Consider the following 22,591-nt stretch of genomic DNA (forward strand, 5'->3'; position numbering starts at 1 on the left):
CGATATGACAACATTCCAGTTACCCACCACGCTCTGTGTAAATAAAACCTCTCAGCACTCTCCCCCACCCCCGACATCTCCATATGACCAATTTCAAGGTACCCACCACGCTCTGTGTAAATAAACCCTCTCACCACTCCCCCCCACCCTCAACATCTCCATATGACCACATTCCAGGTACCCACCACGCTCTGTGTAAATATAACCTCTCACCACTCTCCCCTACCCTCGACATCTCCATGACCACATTCCATGTACCCACCACGCTCTGTGTAAATAAAACCCCTCCACCCAGCCCCCTACATCTCCATATGACCAATTTCCAGGTACCCACCACGCTCTGTGTAAATAAACCCTGTCACCACCCTCCCCCCGACATCTCCATATGACCACATTCCTGGTACCCACCACGCTCTGTGTAAATAAAACCTCTCCCCACTCCCCCCCCACACCCAGTCGGTTCGATATGACCACATTCCAGGTACCCACCACGCTCTGTGTAAATAAAACCTCTCCCCCCACCCCCCCGACATCTCCATATGACCACATTCCAGGTACACACCATGTTCTGTGTAAATAAAACCTCTCACCACTCCCCCTGACCCCGACATCTCCATATGACCACATTCCTGGTACCCACCATGCTCTATGTAAATAATACCTCTCACCACTCCCCCCTACCCTCGACATCTCCATATGACCACATTCCAGGTACCCACCACGCTCTATGTAAATAAAACCCCTCACCACTCCCCGCCACCCTCGACATCTCCATATGACCACATTCCAGGTACCCACCACGCACTGTGTAAATAAAACCTCTCACCACTCCCCCCCACCCTCGACATCTCCATATGACTATAAGACATAGGAGCAGTATTTAGGCCACTTGGCCCATCGAGTCTACTCCACCATTTGATCATGGCTCATTTATTTTCCCCTCAACTCCATTCTCCTGCCTTCCCACTGTAACCTTTGACACCCTTAATAACCAAAAACCTTTCAACCTTCACTTATTCGTTCCCTCTCCCCCACTTTCTGCTTTCTGCAGGGATTGCGCCCGACGTGGCTCCCTTGTCCATTCACCCCTCCCCACTGATCTCCCTCCTGGCACTTTTCCTTGCAAGCAGGACAAGTGCTACACCTGCTCCGTCACTACCATTCAGGGCCTCAAACAGTCCTTCCTGGTGAGGTGACTCTTCACTTGTGAGTCTGTTGGGGTCATTTACTGCATCCGGTGCTCCCGGTGACCTCCTATATATTGGTGAGACCCAATAGAGACTGGGCGACCCATTCATCAAACACCCATTCCTTTATGTCTATCCATAACCTCCTCCACTGTTGTGATGAGGCCACAGTCAGGTTGGAGGAACAATACCTTATATTCTGTTTGGGTAGCCTCCAACCTGATGGCAAGAACATTGATTTCTCAAACTTCTGGTGATGCCCTCTCCCCACCCCCCACTATTCCCCATCCCCTTTTCCCTCTCTCACCTTATCTCCTTGCTCGTCCATTGCCTCCCTCTGGTGCTCCTCCCCTTTTTCTTTCTTCCATGGCCTTTCTGCCCTCTTCTATCAGATTACCCCTTCTCCAGCCCCGTATCTTTTTCACAGTGTTAGCACGTGGCCAAGTGGTTAAGGCTTTGGGCTAGTGATCTGACGGTCATTAGTTTGAGCCTCAGCCGAGGTAGCGTATGTGTCTTTGAGCAAGGCACTTAACCACACACTGCTCCTGCACGTTTATAGCCCAGTGGCGGCAGTTGGTGCAGTATGGACAAGTCAACTTCCCAGCTTTTTACTTCATCCCTCCCCTTTCAGGTTTCACCTATCACCTTGTGTTTCTCTCTCCCCTCCCCACCTTTTAAATCTACTCCTCAGCTTTTTTCTCCAGTCCTGCTGAAGGGTCTGGGCCAAAAATGTCGACTGTACTCTTTTCCAAAGATGCTGCCCGGCCTGCTGAATTCCTCCAGCATTTTGCGTGTGTTGCTTTAAATATACCTAATGACTTGGCCCTCTACAGCTGTTTGTGGCAATATATTCCATTAATTTACCACTCACCCTCTGGCTAAAGAAATTCTTTCTGATCTTTGTTTCAAAAAGGTGTCCTTATATTCTGAGGCTGTGTCCTCTAGTCCTAGACTCTCCCACTATTGGAAACATCATTTCCACATCTACCTTACCCAGGCCTTTCTCCTTCGAACTTAACTCAGTTACATTAAATGCATGCCCTCTCATAAACTTTTATCAGGTCTCCCCTCTGCCTCTGCCACTTTTATCCAGGCACCATTCTGATAAACTTCTTCTGTTGTCTCTTCAAAGCTTCCACATCCTTCCTGTAATGTGGTGACCAGAAATGAATGTAATAGTCCAGATACAGGCTTAACTAGAGATTGGTAAAGCTGCAATATAACTTACTCATTATTGAACTCAATGACTGAACTAATAAAGTTCATTTTCTTTACCACCCTAGCGACTTGTGCAGCCACTTCCAGGGAGCTATAGAGCTGGACCCCAAGATCCCCATATTTACACCCACTCCACCACCTGCAGATTCTCCTCCAAATCACACACCATCCCAGCTTAGAAACATGGTACTGTTCCTTCCAGGCCAAAACCCTGGAATTCCTGACTTAATAATACTCTGAAGGCTCTTACACAGGACAGCTCATCATCACGTATCTGGAGAAGTGATGGTGGGCAGTAAGAGTTGGCCTTACTAGTGGTGAGTCTATATAAGGTCTACAGGTTATATGAAGGATATAGAGGTGTCAGCTTGGTTCTCTGGATAAGAAAGATCGTGGGATTATCTGCTAAAGCTGTTCAAAATTGTACAAGGGTCTGATTGAGTTTACACCCATGTTTACTTGCAGGCAGGACCAGAAATGAACATTGTAAGTATAATGTATACAGAACCAACACTAATCAACCCACATGATGCAGGAGGAACTCAGTGGGCAAGCAGTATCTCTGGAGGAAATTGGACAGTCAATGTTTTGACTTGTGATTCTTTATTTGCTTCTCCATAATCTAGGACTTGTGACCCCGCCAGTTGATCCAATTGTTTGTACAGGTGAAATGTCCTCAGCAGGGAAGTGGTGGGGATGTGATATTCATTTTGAGCAGAGAGAGTAAGTAATTACCCAAGTGAGAAAGGACAGAAAGTATTTGATTAAAGGGCTGAAAGCACTGGATTTCTGTGGGTCAGGACTCAGTGACGAACCTGTTGCCATGCTGTATGCACGTTGCAAGCTGTACATCAATAACCTGATGAAGGTCACTCAGCAGCAGGTCCTCACTGGTGCAGTAACAACCCAAATGTACTCTGGGAACTCAGGTGATTCTGGCTACCTCAACTTATCAAAAGGCTTTTGGGAAAACACTCCATACTAAAGGCCAACAGTTGAACTCAAGAGCTATGGGGAATTCCAGAAGGAGGTCCTGGCAGTGGATAAGAATCTGCCCAACAGAGGGTATGAGGTAGGCAGGGAGCAACAAGATGTGAGTCTATTTTGTTAAATTTAGAGACACTGCACAGTAACAGGCCCATCTGGCCTAACGAGCCTGTGCCGCACTATTACATCTGTGTGACCAATTAACCTACTAACCCACATGTCTTTGGAAAGTGGGAGGAAACCGGAGCACCTGGAGGAAACCCACATGATCACAGGGAGAATGTACAAACTCCTTACAGACAGAAGGAATTGAAACTTATTCGCCTGTGCTGTAATACTGTTACGCTATTGTGTCTAGTTAAGAGGAGCCGTGTCAAAGTGGGGGGGGGGGGAAGGAGTAAACCACAGAAGTACACTGTATGGTCAGGTTCCATGCATCAAACTATTTGTCAAAACAGGAGCAGGCTGCAAACATCTATGTAATGTGGTTATGTTGGGTTGTTTCACTTTGAATCACTCACTAACGGATGTAACAAATGATCCAGCAGAATCTGTGCTGGAGAGGAAGACCTGGAACTAATACAAACAGTCATTTATTTTCACCCTTGTGCCCTTACTCAGCAAGATTTCTGATTGATTCCTAACAAACCCACCCACCCACCCAAAAACATCTTCCGTTCACAATACAGATTCAGACTTTTAGATGAATGATTGATTAGGTCGTCCCTCTGAGGGAACAAATTCCAAAGTAAATTTTTAAAACAGTCAGGAAGGGGAAGCAAATGTTGAGCTGTTTTCTGAAAAACAAAACGTCTCCTTTTAATTAAGTTAATAAATGCCTAAGGCCGTCTTAAATGTGGATACAATCAGGAATGCCCAACATGTTTTTTGTTATTTTTAATGAGATATTTGGTGAAAAGGAATGCAACTTGTTTATCTTAATATTAAGAACATGAAGGCATTGCCCACATTATTTGATTTCACATGCCTTGGAGCCACTCACTTTGAATTTCGTACTCCTGGTTTGTGATCCCTCTGCAGATGTCTTCTCTGTGCCCTCACCCAGTCCTGTGACTGTGAGATGCTTTAGTCCTTCCAATTCTGCCTTGGTTTTAATCTCTGCACGAACCACTCCTCACACCTCTCTGTGGTTTATGAGTCTACAGCCTGGAGCCCTCCACTCTGCACCATTTTGGATAAACTTTTACTGAAGGACTATAGTGGTTCATCACTGCCTTTACACCACATACATTAATAAATAATACAGAAACTAGGAAAGGGAACAACAAACAATCTGTTAGAGGAACTCTGTGATAAGGGGGAAAGGAATTGTCAACGTATTGGGTCGAAACCCTGAATGGCAGTCGGAGCAAGAGGAGACCATTCGGCCCCTCGAGGCTGTCTTGCCATTCCATGCAATCATGGCTGATCTGTCCCAGGCCTCATCCCCTCTCTGTTGTCTATTTAATATTTCAGTAATATTGTAAATATAATGCTTAATTAAGCTTTCTTTATTGCTTGTTGCTCATCATTACAGGTTATATGTAAAAGTATGTGAATGGCATACATCATTACGTCACCGTGTGTACCTTACTAAAAGTAAAAATGAAGCAGACATGTTTGTCGCCAATCCCTTGAGGTTCTTTCGATTAATTTCTAGAGTTACAAAACAACACTTTCCTGTGCCAATCTCCTGTAGCCCTCCAGTCCCTAATCACAGAACAAAGAACAGTACAGCACAGGACAGGCACTTCCAGACGTCCACGACGCCAGTCTAACTAATCCTGTCTGCGTCCCTTCATTCCACGCATGTTCATGTGTCTGTCTAAATGCCTCTGCAGCACCGTTATCATATTGCTTCCATCATCTCTCCTGGCAGCATGTTCCAGGCACCTACTACTCTTTTTATAGAAGACGTGCCTCATAAATCTCCTTTATACTCTCTCCCATCATTCTCTAGTATTCGTCACTCCCACCCTGTGGTAAAGATTCTATCATCGTTCAGGCTGCCAACATGTGCAATAAACAGACAAGTGGCCCAGTTTAATCCTTCCACCATTGCCACGTGTACCTTCCGATCCCAAACCGTGGGAATCCTACTCCAGACCTGTTTTCTCACAGAGATATGACACAGAAACGTGCCCTGCTGCTCAGCACCCAACATCAACCCATCAGTAACACTCATCCTACATCAATTATTCTCCCCTCATTCCCACTAACTAGCCCCAGATGCTCCCACTCTCCTTCACAGAGGCCATTACCCTACTGAACGACACGTCCTTGGGATGTGGGAGGAAAAGGAGACAAATACAGTGAAAGAGAAGAACAGTACATGAGCCTCAAGACCCATATTTGACATTTCAGGAACAACTCTTACCCCTCCACTCACCTCAATAGCCAGCAAATGCTTTGAGGGGCTGGTCGAGGACTACATCTGCAGCTTGCTACCACCCACACTGGGCCCCTACAATTCGCCTACTGACACAACCGATCGACAGATGACACAATAGCCACTCCTTACACATCTGGAGAAGGATGCTCATGTGAGAATGCTGTTCTTGGACTGCAGTTCAGCATTCAACACCATAATTCCCTCTAAGCTCGACAAGAAGCTCAGAGACCTCGGCCGTCACCCTGCCCTGTGTAGCCGAATTCTGAACTTCCTGTCAGATCGCCAGCAGGTGGCAAGAGTGGGCTCCCTCACCTCTGCCCCTCTGACCCTCAACACAGGTGCCACTCAGGGCTGTGTCCAAGGCCCAGTCCTTTACTCTCTGTATAATCATTACTGTGTCACTACCCACAGCTCCAACCCACTAATTAAATTTGCTGACGACGCTACACTGATTGGCCTAATCTCAAGTAATAATGAGGTGGCCTACAGGGAAGAAGTCATCACCCTGACATAGTGTCAAGAAAACAACCTCTCCCTCAATGTCACAAAAACAAAGGAGCTGGTTATGGATACAGGAGGAATGGAGACAGGCTAGACCCTATTGACATCAATGGATCTGGGGTTGAGAGGGTAAACCGCTTCAAGTTCCTCGGTATCCACATCACTGAGGATCTCACTTGGTCTGTACACACTGGCTGTGTGGCGGAAAAGGCACAACAGCGCCTCCTTCACCTCAGACGGAGGAAGAAGTTTAGCGTGAGTCTCCAGATCCTATGAACTTTCTATAGGGGCACAACTGAGAGCATCCTGACTGGCTGTATCACTGCCTGGTATGGGAACTGTACTTCCCTCAATCTCAGGGCTCTGCAGAGAGTGACCCAGCGCATCTGTGGATGTGATTTTCCCAGGACATTTACAGCGACAGGTGCCGAAAAAGGTCCCAAGGTCCCAAAGGTCCCAAGTCACCCCAACCACAAATTGTTCCAGCTGCTACCATCAGGGGAACTACCGCAGCATAAAAGCCCGGACCGACAGGTCTTCCACCAGGTCTTCAGACCGATTAATTCACGCTGACACAATTGTATTTTTAAGCTAAATTGGCTGTTCTGTTGGAATATCTTACTGTACATACTATTTATTACAAATTGCTCTAAACTGCACGTTGCACATTTAGACGGAGACGTAATGTTACGGTTACGTAAAATAAAGTCAATTCAATTGACCACCAGCTTTCTGAATAGCCCACCAACCTTCCTTATTCCTCTCGTTTTATGTATTTGTTCTTGCTACTTGTAGTAATTTACCACTGCTACAAAACAGAGTTCTCCACATACAGTACTGTGCAAATATCTCGGATGCCTAAGACTTTTGCAGAGTACTGTAGTAATTTTATGTATTGCACTGTACTGCTGCCACAAAAAAAAAACGAATTTCATGACATATGTGAGTACTGATAAGCCTGGTTCTGCTATGGGTCTCTGTTGTGGACTGACAGTGGGAAGATTGTAGGGAGAGGGGAATCATAGTTAGGAAAAGGGGAAGGGAGAAGGGAGGGAGTGGGAAGCACCAGACATTCTGTAATGATCGATAAGCAGATTATTTGATATCAAAAATACCTTTCTTGATGTCTCAGGGCTGGTTGTGTCTGCACCGCGCCACCGTCCCACCACCCCACCCCAACGCCGGCACTCTTTCTCTGCCACCTGTCCCACACCCCTCTCACAGCGCCCCAGCCTCATCATTTCCAACGACCTTTGCTCCCGCCTGATTTACAAACTCGCTCTCCGCTCCACGTTGACAAATACAGTAGTGTGCAAAAGTGTTTGGCACCCTATATCTGCCGACAACTTTTGCGTAGTACTGCACGACAGTGATAATATATTGTTTGAACTTACAACAACTGGACGGGTGTCAGAGGTCTAATCGGATGTCATTGACCCGGTTTCTGAACATGCAGCGAGAGCGCCCTCCTCTGGTTTGCCCTCCCGACCGCACCATTCAAGTTTGCAATGAGTTTCTAACCCACTTAAATTGTTGGACTGATCTTGGATTTCCTGAAATGCATTTTAAAATAAAGAGGAGATTGAAGGCCATTGGAGAAATAATTTCACACACACGCGTGCGCACTTTAACCAGTGTGACAAAAAGTTTGGCTTGGTGGAAAAGTTCCGGGGGCGGGAGAACCGTGGACAGGAACACCATGACAGGATCTCCTGCTGTCTGGGATATCCTCCAGCCACGGTCCCCAGAGAGCCGGCTCGGAATATTTCGAGCTGCCAAGACATCCTTGTTCGTGGGCCGTGCCGATGTTAAAGGCCGCGTGGTGGGATGAGGTGGAAATCAAATCTTGCTCTCGCTTAAAATGTACACCACACAGATCTTGCGCCCCGCTCCACCAACACAGAGACATGTCCAGTCTGCATTTAAATACTCTCAGAACTTAGTGTTACCAGCACTCAAATTACATATCCAGCCTGCGTTTAAACACTCCCATATTTAAGACTGTTACCAGCGGCGTGCCCTCCCAAACCCATCACAGACTAGCTCCTAGAACAGAGATCCTAGTGCTAACGATACACTCGCGACCTCCAGCCACGGACACCGTTTCTAGCCGCAGAGGTAAATACTTATTTCAGCACAAAATGCCATTTCCCAGCATAGCGAGAGACAGAGATAACTAGCTGGTTAGATAGATAAAGAGAGAAACCTTTCTGGCTATAAAAGTAGATCCATATGTCGCTCCCCACTCTCCACAAACTTAGCATTTGCAGCACAGGGCAGAGAGACGGGGGCTGACAAACAACGCGGCACTCCGCCTGACTGAACCCAAGGGAGAGGAGACAGGCAGAAAGGGAGACGAATTGGAGACAAGACGGAAGGGGGAAGAAAGGAACAGAGGGAAGCGGGCTGAAAGAAGGAGAGAGGCAACAGATAGAACGCGCTTGAGAGAGTGAGAGGCAGAGGGAGAGAGAGAGAAGAGAGAGAGAGATAGAGAGAAGACGTAGAAGGGGAGAAGGAGGCTGGGTGTAGAACAGAAGCTGGGAGGAAACACTGAGGGGGGTGGGTGGGTGGTTGGCCGGGGGAGGAGGCAGAGATAGATGGGAGGAGAGAGCGAAGGACACACAGCTGGAGGAAGGAGGGACAGAGTGGAGGGAGAGCCAGGCAGAGAGGTTGAGAGAAAAAGAGCGGAGGAAGTGGAGAGGGAAGAAGGGGGAAAGAGAGAGGGTTAAGAAACAAGAAGCATAGGGTCCCAGGATCTGCTGCCAAAGTTTACGCGTAGTACCGGTGCTCCGGCCGGGAGCCCCTCTCCCCGGGACATGGCTCAAGCGACCCTCTTCCTGCTCCTGGCCGCCGCTCTCAGCCTGGCCGGGGCGGCGAGCGAACAGCGGAGCGGAGACGGCCAGCCGTCCACCCACCCTCTGTTGTACTTCGAGGCGCGGGACGTGCGGAGCCTACGGCAGAAGGCGCGGGGCAGCCACTCTTCCATCAGCCGCGCTGTTCGGGCAGCCGTGAAGACTATGCTGGCCAAGCCCAGCCTGTACCTGCCTCCGCCAGACCACGCCAGCTTCTCAGCCAAGTGGAACGAGGTGTACGGCAACAACTTGGGAGTCCTCTCCCTCTACTGCCTGCTCTTCCCCGAGGACGCCGCCGCGCTAGAATTTGCTCTGACCTACCTGGACCGAATGGCCTCTTACCCCAGCTGGCAGGTGCGGACCGCCCCTAACGATGAGGTGCCGGTGGCCCACTCCCTGAGCGGGTTTGCAACTGCTCTGGACTTCCTCTACTCCGTCCTGGATGAAGACAGGAGACAGAACTACCTGCAGAAGGTAAGTCACACTTGGGATTCTCTGTGGACAATCGGGGGCTGAATGCCTTCTGCCCCGTCTGCATCCAAGATGGAGGATCATGAGGCAGAGATAGGGTAGACTGTCAGAATCACCCCCAGGGCGGAAGTATCAAATACCGGAGGGCAAGAGGGCATGCCTTTAAGGTGGGGGGAAGGAGATTAAATCAGAATCAGATATCTTATCACTAGTTTATTTGAGGTGAAGTGTGGTGACGTTGGTAGCAGTACAGAGGCACTAAAATTACTATAAATTCTAAAGATAAATGAGGAGTGAAAAAGGGAATAGGCAAGTACTGTTCATAGGTTCATTGACCACTCTCAAATCTGATGGTGCAGGGGAAGAAGCTGTTTCTGAATTGTTAGTATGGGTTTCTAAACTTTCTGGCAGTGTTAAGTAGAGGGCGTGATCTGGATAGAGAGTCACACAGTACGGAAACCAGCATTTGACCTATCTGGTTCATGCCGATCAAAATGCCTGCTTAAGCCAGTCCTATATGTTCATGTTTGGCTCTTATCCATATAGACTTTTATTATCCAAGTACCTGTCCAAGTACCGCTTAAATGTTAATGCATCTGCCACAACCATTTCCTCTGGCAGCTTCTTCCATTTACAGATCACCTCCAGATAAAAATGCTGCCCCTCACCTTCCTATTAAACCTTTCCCCTCTCACCTTAAACTTGGGCCATCTGATGTGCCGGGCAAGATGGTATCGTTTACTATTGTCACACGTACCGTGAAAAACTTTTGATTTGCATGTCACCCAGGATAAATAATTCCGGACATAAGAAATCAGAATGTCCTGATATAGGGTGTTGACTGAAACATTGACTGTTTAGTCATTTCCATGGATGCTGCTGGAACTGCTGAGTTTCTCCACCATTTTATGTGTGTTGCTGGGGATTTCCAGCATTGCAGAATCGTGTAGAAAGTAGGGTTAGGGTTACAGAGAAAGTGCAGTGCAGTAAAGGTAGACAAGTAGAATGCAAGAGCCATTACTAGTTAGACCAGGAGATCAATAGCTTGTCATGTATCATGTGAGAAGCCAGTTTATAACAGAGGGATAGAAGCTGTTCTTGAGTTTGGAGATACATGCTTTCGGGCTTTTGTATCTTTTACCCAATAGCAGGGTAATGACCAGGGTGGGAGTGTTCTTTGATTATGCTGGTTGCTTTCTTGAGGTAGAGGGAACTGTAGACAGAATCAGTGGAGAGGAGATTGGTTTCCATGAGGCCTGACAGAGCTTTTATTAAAAAATGAAAGACATCAATAGGGTAGACAATCAGAATCTTTTCCCCCAGTTTAGGAATGTCAAATACCAGAAGACAGGCATTTGACGTGAGAGGAGGAAAGATTAAAGTGGTACCACGGGTAGCCAGGCTGGTGAAGAAGGTGTTTGGTACAATAACTTCCATCAGCACATCAGTAGGAAAGGCTGAGAGGGATATGGGTCAGACGTGGGCAAGTGGGAGTAGCGTAGGCTGGCATGAACTTTCCTTGCTGTGTGACTCTGCGAGATGTGCAGGGCAGGTTTTCTGCACATGGGTGCCTGGGATGCATTGCCAGGGCTGGTGATGGATGAAGATATGAGAGTGGTATCCAAAAGTCTCTTTGATAGGTACATGAATATATAGGGAACAGAGTGATATAGATCATAGGTACATGAATATATAGGGAATAGAGTGATATAGATCATAGGTACATGAATATATAGGGAATAGAGTGATATAGATCATAGGTACATGAATATATAGGGAATAGAGTGATATAGATCATAGGTACATGAATATATAGGGAATAGAGAGATATGGATCATGTGCCCAAGCAGATGGCTTTAGTTTAATTTAGCATTAACTTTACTGCAGACATCATTGACTGAAGGAAATGTCCCTGTTTTATGTTTAGCAACACACATAAAATGCTGGAGGAACACAGCAGGTCGGGCAGCATTATGGAAATGAATAAACAGTTGATGTTTTGGGCTGAGACCCTTCATTAGGACTGGAAAGAATAAGAAGCTGGGGGGAAGGCAAGCTGAAAGGTGATCAGTGAAGGCAGGGCTGGAGGAGGGGGAATGAAGTAAGAAGCAGGGAGGTGATAAGTGGAAAAGGCAAATGGCTGGAGAAGAAAGAATCTGATAGGAGAGGAGAGTGGTTCATGGAAGAAAGAGAAGGGGAAGGGCATCAGAAAGAGGTGATAGGCAGGTGAGGAGATGTAAGAGGCCAGAGTGGGGAAATGAAGAAGGGGGAGGGGAAGAAATCAATGTTCATGCCATCAGGTTGGAGGCAACCTAGACGGAGTACTGTATGAGATGTTACTCCTCCAACCTCTTCATTGCTGAAGAGGAGGCCATGGACCGATATTTCGGATTGAGAATAGGGATTGGATTTGAAGTGGCTGTCCACCGAGAAATTGCTATTTTGGTGGATGGAGTGACGGTGCTCATCAAAGTAGTCCCCAATCTACGTCAGGTCTTACCAATGTAAAGGAGGCCGTATCAGGAGTACTACATACATTAGACAACCCCCAACAGATTCACATGTAAAGTGTTGTCTCACCTGAGAGGACTGTTTGACCTAAATGGAGATGAGCGAGGAGGTGAATGGGCACGTCTGCTGCTGATAGGGATAAGTGCCATGAGGGAGATTGGTGGGGAGGGATGAATGGACAAGGAAATCATGGAGGGAGTAATCTGGGCAGAAGGTGAAGATGTGTCTGGTGGTAGGGTCCCATTGAACATGGTGGAAATTGTGGAGAATTGTGTGTTGGATGTGGAGGCCCATGGGGTGATAGGTGAAGTCAAGAGGAACTCTAACCCTGTTAAGGTGGAGGAAGATGTGGTGAGCACGGATGTTTGGAAAATGGAGGCATTGCTGGGCAGGGCAGCCCCAACGGGGCTGTCCACTGTATTTGGTGCTCCCAGCGCAGTCTCCTCCACATTGGTGAGACCTGACGTAGATTGGCAGACTGCTTTGTGGAGCACCTCAGCTCCATCTGCCAAATGTGGTATTTCCTGATGGACAACTATTTCAATTCATATCCGCATTTCCCTTCCAACATGTCAGTCCGTGGCCTCCCTTTCTGCCACGATGAGGCTGCACTCAGGAGCAACACCTCACATTCCATCTAGGTAGTCTCCAACATGATGGTGTTAATATTTATGTATCCAACTTCTGGTAACTTTTTTTCCGTTCCCCTACCTGCTCCTTCATTTTCCCACTCTCACTTCTTACCTCTTCCCCTCACCTGCCTATCACTTTCCCCTGGTGCCCCTCCTCCTTCCTTTATTCCCATGATCCACTCTCCTTTCCTATCAGATTCCTCCTCCTCCTCCAACAAAGGTAAGAAAAGAGAGGAGTTCCTAATGAAAGAATGTAGGGAGTTAAGTAGAAAGCTGGAGAGCACGAGGAGCAAAATGACTTGGATCCTTGTACAGGATTCCCTGAAGTTTAACTTACAGGTTGAGTCAGTGGTTAGAGGAAGGCAAATGCAGTGATGGCATTCCTTTCAAGAGGACTAGAATATCAAAGCAAGGATGTAATGCTGAGGCTTTATAAGGCATTGAACAGACTGCACTGAGTATTGGGAACATATTGGGCCCCTTGTCAAAGAATTGTTGTGCTGGCATAGGAGAGGGTCCAGAGGAGATTCACGAGAATGAGGGGAATGGAATTGTTAATATATGAGGAATGTTTAGTGGCTCTGGGCCTGTGTTCGCTGGAGTTTAGAAGAATGAAGGGGGATCTCACTGAAACCTATCAGATATTGAAAGATCTGAATAGGATGGGTGTGGGGAGGATGTTTCCTATAGTCTATGGACCCCTTGCTTAATGGTATTGGTCCATGATATAAAAAGGTTGGGAGTATAGTGGATGAGTCTAAGACCTGAGCTCAAAGCCTCAGGTTAGAGGGACGTTAATTATAAACAGAGATGAGGAGGAATTGCTACAGGTGGCTGTGGAGGCTATGTCATTGAGTATGTCTAAACTGGTGGTTGATAGCTTCTTGATTAGACAGTGCATCAAAGCTCACTGGGAGAATGCAGGAGAATGGGATTGAGAGGGATAATAAATCAACCATGATGGAATGGTGGAACAGAACTCAATGGACCGAATGGCCTAATTAGGCTCCTATGTTTTATATCCCCCACCCTCCTGGCTTCACCTATCACCTTCAAGTTTGTCCTCCTGCCCCTCCCCCCCCCCCACTGTTTTCCCCTTTCTTTTCCAGTCCTGGGGAAGTGTCTCAGCCCAAAACATTGATAATTTATTTATTTCCATAAATGCATCCTGACCTGCTGAGTTCGTACAGCATTTTGTGTTTGTTGTTCTAAACTTCCAGCATTTGCAGTGTCTTGTGTGTTTTATGATTTCCTGTTCCATGTTTGTTTGTTTCAAGGTCACCAACGTCACCATGGAGCTCTATGAGTTCTCCAAGTACCGGGCATGGGGTAAACACTTCCTCCACAACCATCAGGCCACCAATGTTCTAGCCCTGCTGACTGGAGCCTTGGTGCTCACCCCCCACCAGCCGCAGGCGGCCTTGCTCTGCAAGCAGTTCGCTATCGACATTATGGAGAAGACTCTGTTCCTCCTGAGCCATGTGGTAGATGGGTCTCTGGACGAAGGGGTGGCTTACGGCAGCTACACTTCCAAATCCATCACACAGTACATCTTCCTGGCCCTGCGGCACTTCAACCTGAACCACACCGGCAACCCCTGGCTGAAGCAACATTTCTGGTTTTACTATGCCACGTTGCTACCCGGCTTCCAGCGGAGTGTTGGCATTGCCGACTCTAACTACAACTGGTTCTATGGGCCAGAGAGCCAGCTTGTTTTCCTGGACAGGTTTGTGACCTCTGCAATCACTTTTTAAAGCCAAGTCTTAAGTCAGGAGCATGGGTGTGTTGAGGTAACAGGTGCAATAGAACAATATTATGATCCAGCCTTCGTGTCCTGTAACACAGCAGCAAGTGGGTTTAGCAGCAATTCTTGTGACTTCGTGCCGTGCAGGGATTGGGAAGGGGAAGATGATATTGGGAAATAATGGATTTGGCAAGGTCAGCTGGCTGGATGCACGGGGGACTACCGATGCTGAACCATAGAACAACATACAAAGCACTGGAGAAGCTCGGCAAGTCGGGGAGTGTCTGTGGAGGGAAACAAAAAGTCAATGTTTCAGGCTGAGACTCTTCATTGGGTGACCTGGTCACTCATGTGTATTCAGATGAGGAGTCTCAACCTGAAGCATTGACTGTCCATTTCCCTCCACAGATGCTGCTTTACCTGTTGTTCCTCCAGTCTTGCGATGTTGCTTACATGAATGGGTGTTTGGGCAATGGAATGTCCAGCCAACAAAAGGATAAAGCTGGGAAAACAACAGAATAAGGTTGGGCACTGATTAAGTTATTCTCCTTGCCACCTTTCCCTTGTTAGAGTCACATGGTCATAGACTACTACAGCACAAAAACTGACCCCGTGACCCATCTAGTCCATGCCAACCTGATCTTCTGCCTAGTCCCATCTACCTGTATGTGGACCATACATTCCCTTTTAATCCATGTACCTATCCAAACTTCTCTTAAATGTTGGAAATGAACTTGCGTCAGCTGGCAACTCATTCCACATGTGTTCTTCACGTGGAGTGAAGAAAATGCTACTCAGATTCCCCATAAATGTTTCATCTTTGTCCTATATCTATGAACTGTAGTTCTAGTCTCATCCAACCAGAGGGGAAATTTGTTGACATCTTCCCCACAATGGGATTGTACAACATTGATGACACCCAAATTGGTGTTTTGTATCATTTTCCACTTGATTGGACTGTACAGGTAGAAAAGGTTTAGAGGAATGTGGGACAATAATGAACAAATGGGACTAGCTCATGTAGACATCTTGGTTGGCATGGATGAGTTGGGCCAGAAGGTCTGTTTCCATGCTGTATAACCCTATGACTTTATTAATTCGCTTCTTAATCTTATTACCTGTATTGGGTCCTCTCAGAGCCTCTTACTTCCAAGACCCAGGGCAGTGTAGTGATACGACAGGTAGCACTGTTGCTTCTCGGGTACAGGATTCCAGGCGTTCTGGTTCAGTGGTGCTTAAGTGGGATTTTGCGATTCTCCCTGTGAGTGCACGGGTTTGCTCTGGTTGGTGCAGCTTCTTCTCACTTCCCACTGGTGTGCGTGTGGCTAATTGGCCACTGTAATTGCCCCTCAGGGTAGGATAGATGGCAAAGGAATCAAAAAGACCATGTTAGTTTGGCACATGAAAGAGATGACATTGCAGAGCTGCAGCTCAGTAAGTTGATGGGTAGTGGGGCTGATGTTTTTATCCTCCTGTGACACCATGTTCTGGATGGTCTGACTTGCATGTATTGTAACTACAATCAGCTTCTCTGGTCAGAATCAGAATCACATTTATTATCATTAACCTATAAAACTTATTGTGTTCAGCGGCAGTACAGTGTAATACATAAAAAATACTATAAGTTGCAATAAAGAATAAATTTAAAAATAATTACGTTGTGCAAAAATAGAACAAAAATCGAAGTTGGGTTCATGGCCTGTTCAGAAATACGATGGCAGAGGAGGAAAAAGCTGTTCCTAAAATGTTGAGTGTGTGTCTTCAGGCTCCTGTACTTCCTTCCTGCTGATGGTAGGGAGAAGAGGGCTTTCCAGGGTGGTGAGCGTACTTAATAATAGATGCCACCTTTTTGAGATGTCGCCTATTAAAGATGTTCTTGGTGGGGAGGCTAGTGGACATGATGAAGCTGGCTGAATTTGCGACCCTCTGCAGCTTTTTCTGGTCCTCTGCACTGCTACATCCGTAACAGGCGGTGATGAAACTAGTCAGAATACTCTCCATGGTACATCTATAGAAATTTTGTAGAGTTTCTGGTAACATACCAAATCTCCTCAAACTCTTAATGAAAAATAACCACTGGTGTGCTTTTTTCATAATTGCATCAATATGTTTGGCCCATAGTAAATCTTCAGATTTGTTGAATCCCAAGAACTTGAAGCTGCTCACCCTTTCCATTGCTTATCCCTCAATGAGGACCGGTATGTATTCTCTCTACTTCCCCTTCCAGAGGTCCATAATCCTTGGTCTTACTGATGTTGAATTCAAGTTTGTTGTTGCAACATCACTCAATCAGCTAATTTACTGTATTTCACTCCTGTACACTTCAGTACCATCAGAAATCCACACAGCTAAAATCCCTGGATATTTTTGGGTTGATTTCTTCTATATCTTCTCCAGAGCCTTCAGTCTTTGCTAAAACATTTCAGCCAGAACTGCACAAAATGCCCCATTTGTGGCCAAACCAGTGATTTACAAAGGTTCTTCATGACTTCCTTGCTTCTGTATTCTGTGTCTATTTATAAAGTCCAGAATCCATCACTTTCATAATGACTGACTCTTTTTGTTTTTCCTCTTGTTTGGAAACAAAGGTCACAGTCTCAGAATAAGGAGAAGGCTATGTGTGGCTGAGAGAGGAAGTATCTCTTTACCTTAAATGTTCCGTAGACACATTGGCTCTGATTTCATTGTTCTTGTAGAACCATTGAGCATGGAAGTAGGCCCTATTAGACTGCTTTTAAAGCTCTTGTTTTATATTGTTGCAACCAAAATACTTTGCTTTTCGCTGCATTAGATTTCATATTACTCCGCTATTTAAGAAGAGTGGGAGGCAACAGAAAAGAAACTATAGACCTGGTAGCCTGACATCAGTGGTTGGGAAATTGTTGGAATCGATTGTTAGGGATGAGATTACAGAGTACCTGGAGGCACATGACAAGATAAGCCAAAGCCAGCATGGTTTGCTGAAAGGAAAATCCTGCCTGACAAACTTACTGGAATTCTTTGAGGAAATTACAAGCAGGGCAGACAAAGGAGATACAGTAGATGTGGGTTACTTGGATTTTCAGAAGGGCTTTGACAAGGTACCACACAGGAGGCTGCTTAGCAAGATAAGAGCCCATGGAATTACAGGAAAGTTACTAGCGTGGGTGGAGCGTTAGCTGGTTGGCAGAAAACAGAGAGTGGGAATAAAGAGATCCTGTTCTAGCTGGCTGCCAGTTACCAGTGGAGTTCCACAGGGGTCGGTGTTGGAATCGCTGCTTTTTACGATGTATGTCAATGATTTGGACTATGGTATTAATGAATTTGTGGCTAAATTTGCTGATGATACAAAGATAGGTAGAGGAACGGGTAGTGTTGTGGAAACAGAGAGCCTGCAGAGAGATTTAGATAGTTTAGGGGAAGTGGCAAATGAAATACAATGTCGGAAATTGTATGGTCATGCACTTTGGTGGAAGAGATAAATGGGTAGACTATTATTTAGCTGGGAGGAGAATTCAAAATGCAGAGATGCAAAGGGACTTGGGAGTCCTTGTGCAAGACACCCTTAAGGTTAACCTCCAGAATGAGTCAGTGGTGAAGAAGGTGAATGAAATGTTGGCATTCATTTCTAGAGGTATAGAATATAAGAGCAGAGATGTGATGTTGAGGCTCTATAAGGTACTCGTGAGATCACACTTGGGGTATTGTGTACAGTTTTGGGTTCCTTATTTTAGAAAGGTTATACTGACATTGGAGAGAGTTCAGAGAAGATTCACGAGAACGATTCCAGGAATGAAAGGGTTACTGTATGAAGAACATATGGCAGCTCTTCGGCTGTATTCCCTGGAGTTCAGGAGAATGGGTGGGGGGGGGGGATCTCTTAGAAACATTCCGAATGTTAAAAGGCCTGAACAAATTAGATATGGCAAAGTTATTTCCCATGGTAGGGGACTCTAGGACAAAAGGACATGACTTCAGGATTGAAGGACGTCCTTTTAGAACCAAGATGCAGAAAAGATTACTTTAGTCAGAGGGTGGTAAATCTGTGGAATCTGTTGTCACGAATGGCTGTGTAGGCCAAGTCATTGGGTGTAGTTAAGGCAGAGATAGATAGGTTCTTCATTAGATAGGGCATCAAAGCGTCTAGGGTGAAAGCAGTGGAATGATGATGATAATGGAAGAATTGGATCAGCCCATGATTGAATGGCGGAGCAGACTCGATGGGCCAAATAGCCTACTTCTGCTGCTATATCTTATGGTCTTCATTTGCCCCCTGGCTTCCCATTCTAGCAGCCTGCCCAAATCTCCCCAAACAGCAAAAATTGCTGGAGGAGCTCAGCGTGTCAGGCAGCATCTGTAGAGAGTAAAGTGCATTTGACACTTTGGTTCTGGATGAATTGCCTTGGCCCAAAACTTTGACTGTCCATTTCCCTCTACAGATGCTGTCTGAACTTCAGAGTTTGCTTTTTCCTCTGGATTCCAGCATCTGCATTGCCTTGTGTCTCTAACTCTCCTTAAAATCCATTGGTAACCTCTTCATATTTCAATATAGTATGAAGCTTTGTTTCATTAAAGTTGACATCAAGACATCTCCAATCAAGTAACATAAATTCGGGACATCCTTCAGGTTACCTCACGATCTGTGCTGCATGCACCAAATACTGGCATAAAGATCACATTTATATTGCATTTTCAGTCAGGCTTTGAACTGGTTTCAAAGTTTATTGTTAGAGAGGCTTTACTAGTAATACTGTCGAGTAAAATGGACTTATAAAATATTGACATATACAAGAGCACCTGGACACTTATTGAGTAAATATTCTGTCCTTCATAAAATTATGAAAATGTAACAGCTTCAAGCAGTACTGTATTAGTTTATCACCAATCTGGGTCTGATTGTAGAAATTAAAACTTGTATTCACTTTATGTTGCTTCATTGGAATACAATCTTGATACCACTGTTGTACTTTATTGCACAGTGAGATCTCAAAGGCACCACTGGAATGAAGGACCAGAAATTTATTCTTTGGTAGCAAAAGAACCAAAAGTAACCTGAGGATTTTTTTTTATTATGGAGCAAGGGGTTAGTGTCTGCAATGCTGTGATGGAGTGCAGGGAGTCCATTCAATTTTACTGTACCAAAGGAAGCTGGAAAAGGTAGTTGACAGGATGGAAACCTTGGGGCTGTGGCGAATGGACATGTAAATGGGAATACATAGTTTCTCTAATATGGAGCCAGGATGAATCTGCTGGGCTGAACTGCCTCTTTCTGGGATGTGGTATATATGCTAGGAGCATGGTATAGAAATGTTAGCTTGCTGAAAACTGCTTCAAAAATTTAGCTCCAATCTTTCTGTGTTTTTAGATGCATGACAGAGCACTATTTTCTATTCTGTTTCCGAGATAACGGTTGTGAGACAATTTCCAAACAAAGAATATGAGAGAGAATGAGGCCAAATAGCATCTATGATAGTATCTTTCCTGTAATACCATGGGCTTTTATATTGTTAAGCAGCGTCATGTGTAGCACCTTGTCAAGGCCTTCTGAAAATCCAAATAAACAACATCCGCTGACTCTCCTTTGTCTTTCCTGCTTGTTATTTCCTCAAAGAATTCCAACAGATTTGTCAAATAAGATTTCCCCTTAAAGAAATCATGTTGACTTTGTTCTACTTTATCATGTGCCTCCAAGTACTCTGAAACCTCCTCCATAATAACGGACTCCAACATCTTTCCAAACACTGACGTCAGACTGACTGGCCTATATTTTCCTTTCTTCTGCCTCCCTCCCTTCTTGAAGGATGAATCAGAATAAGAATCAGGTTTAATATCACCAGCATATGTCGTGAAATTTGTTAACTTTGACTGAAGTGACATTTGCAATTTCCAGTCCTCAGGAACCATTCCAGAATGCAGTGATTCTTGAAAGGTTATTACTAATGCCTCCACAAACTACTCAGCCACCTCTATCAGAACCCTAGGGTGTAGTCCATCTGGTTCAAGTGACTTATCAACATTCAGACCTTTCAGCTTCCCAAGCACCTTAAAAATGACAGCTACACTTACTACTGCACCTTGGCAGTCCTAAATATCTGCATACTCCTGGTGTTTTCCACAGTGAGACTAATGCAAAATATTTTAAAAGTTCATCAGCCATTCCTTTGTCCCAGGTGCTACCTCTCCAGCAATATTTTCCATCCCTTTTACTCTTTATAAACTGTATCTGGAAAAAAAAACTTTTGGTATTTTGGTGAGACTGGATGGGGCATCTTGTAGTTTGGAGCAGTTGGGCCAAAAGGGCTGCTCCAAGCTGCATAACTACAAGGAACCCTGCCATTAAACTTGTACTCGCCTTCAAGTTTGAGTTAGTGCATTTAATGAAAAGTGAATATTGCTGATACTTTAAGGAAAGAAATTGTTGAAGGCAGGGAAGCAAAGTGCTGGGTGGATCACAAAGAGTGTATCTGTCCATCTACCAAAAATAATCATAAGGGTTTTTCTATGTGAGAAAACAGTTCCAAGAAAGAGAGTGCTGGAGAGCAAATTGGACTGAAGAGATAGACAGGAAATGGAAAGATGTGTGGTACCTGATATTGCCAAGTGAAGGCTGGCTGTGGGGGAGAATTGAGTTATGTAACACTGTGCAGAAAGCTGGAGAAGATGGGAGTTGGAAGGTACGGAGCTGAGTAGATGAGGCACTTAAGGGGTAATGTACTGATGAAAGTTTACATTTCTGTAATGAGGTTCATGTCTAATAGTGTTCGATCCAATGAAGTTTCATGTGCTCTCGATATCTAATAGAGAGCTCGATCCAATGAAGTTCGAAGTGTAGCTGCTGTAGTAATGTAGGAAAATCAGCAGCCAATTTGCAGTCACAACACATTTGCACAAAAATCTATCTGTACATATGAACACACCACACAGGTATACAAGCACAAACATGTTCCTTCTTTACCTCTCCCCAGCTCTAAATCCTGTCTCTCCCTTCAGCCTCCCCTTTCCTAATGCCAGGAAAGCTTGTTTCAGTGATATTGATTGAGGGTTAAAATTAGCCAGAACGCCTCTGTCCCGTGAAAGAGATTGACTGGTCAAGTGGCGTCATGACAACAACCTCACACTCAATGTCAGCAACACCAAGGAAGTGATTGTACCCTCCAGGAAGGGGAAGTCAGGTGAACAACACCTGAGGATCCTCATTCCTCAAAGAGTGGGTAGTCTCAAATTACTGGGGTTATTGTCTCAGAGGATCTATCCCGGGCCCACCATATTGATGCAATCACTGCAGAAGTTTCTGCAGACGTACTGTGGAGAGCATTCTGACTGGTTGCTTCACTGTGTGCCAGGGAGACACCAAAGCACAGGACTGTAAGAGATTTGAGAGTGTTGTAGACCCAGCCAGCTCCATTATGGGCACAAGCCTTCTTTCCATTGAGAAAATCTTCAAAAGGCAGTGCCTCAAGAAGGTAATCATTAAAGACCCTCACCATCTTGGAAATGCCCATTTCTCATTACCTTCAGTGAGGATGTACAGCAGGGTTTCCCCAACCTTTTTTTTAATGCCACAAGCCACTATCATTAACTGGGGGGGTGGGGTTGTCCTCAGAACCACTAATGTACAGGAACTGAAGACCCACACTTTACATTTTGGGAACAACACCTTTCCCTCCGCTATCAGGTTGCTTAACCTTTTATGAACCCCTGAACATTACCTCAGTATTCCTCTTTTGCACTATTTATTTTTATTGTAACTTAGAGTGATGTGTTATGCCTGTATTGTACTGATGTCACAAAATATCAACCTTCATGACTTACGTCAGTGACAATAAATCTGATTCTGATCTTCAGCATATTGCTGTGGGATCCTTAACATTTGCCGGATAGTAAGACTGCAGCAGTTTCTAAACCTGGTGTGTGTATTCCAGGACCGACTCCATATTCGAATATCTGACCTTAGCCCTTCTCAGAAGCATGCACCTTTCAAATCAGCCAGTGTACAACAAGCAAGTTCGCTGAGCTCTACATTCAGCTTGAATGTTGAATGTTGCATAGAATTACACAATTATAGCACCGTTATTTGGTCCATAACTCTGATCCATACCAGCTTGAAGAGCTGTCAA

General features: G+C 45.4%; 1 protein-coding gene across 1 annotated transcript in view; it reads left to right on the top strand.

The window, feature by feature from the left end:
• The first annotated feature begins 8,338 nt into the window (after positions 1 to 8,338).
• LOC140728145 (dermatan-sulfate epimerase-like protein) overlaps positions 8,339 to 22,591 on the top strand; it is a 39,035-nt gene continuing 24,782 nt past the window's right edge. Inside the window, exons 1-2 of the mRNA XM_073046387.1 lie at positions 8,339 to 9,611; positions 14,029 to 14,477. Of these exons, the coding sequence (XP_072902488.1) occupies positions 9,102 to 9,611; positions 14,029 to 14,477 (959 nt within the window). The 5' untranslated portion in view covers positions 8,339 to 9,101. The remainder of the gene's footprint in view (positions 9,612 to 14,028; positions 14,478 to 22,591) is intronic.

This window comes from Hemitrygon akajei, chromosome 1, assembly GCF_048418815.1.
Source record: "Hemitrygon akajei chromosome 1, sHemAka1.3, whole genome shotgun sequence".
Classification (NCBI taxonomy): Eukaryota; Metazoa; Chordata; class Chondrichthyes; order Myliobatiformes; family Dasyatidae; genus Hemitrygon; species Hemitrygon akajei.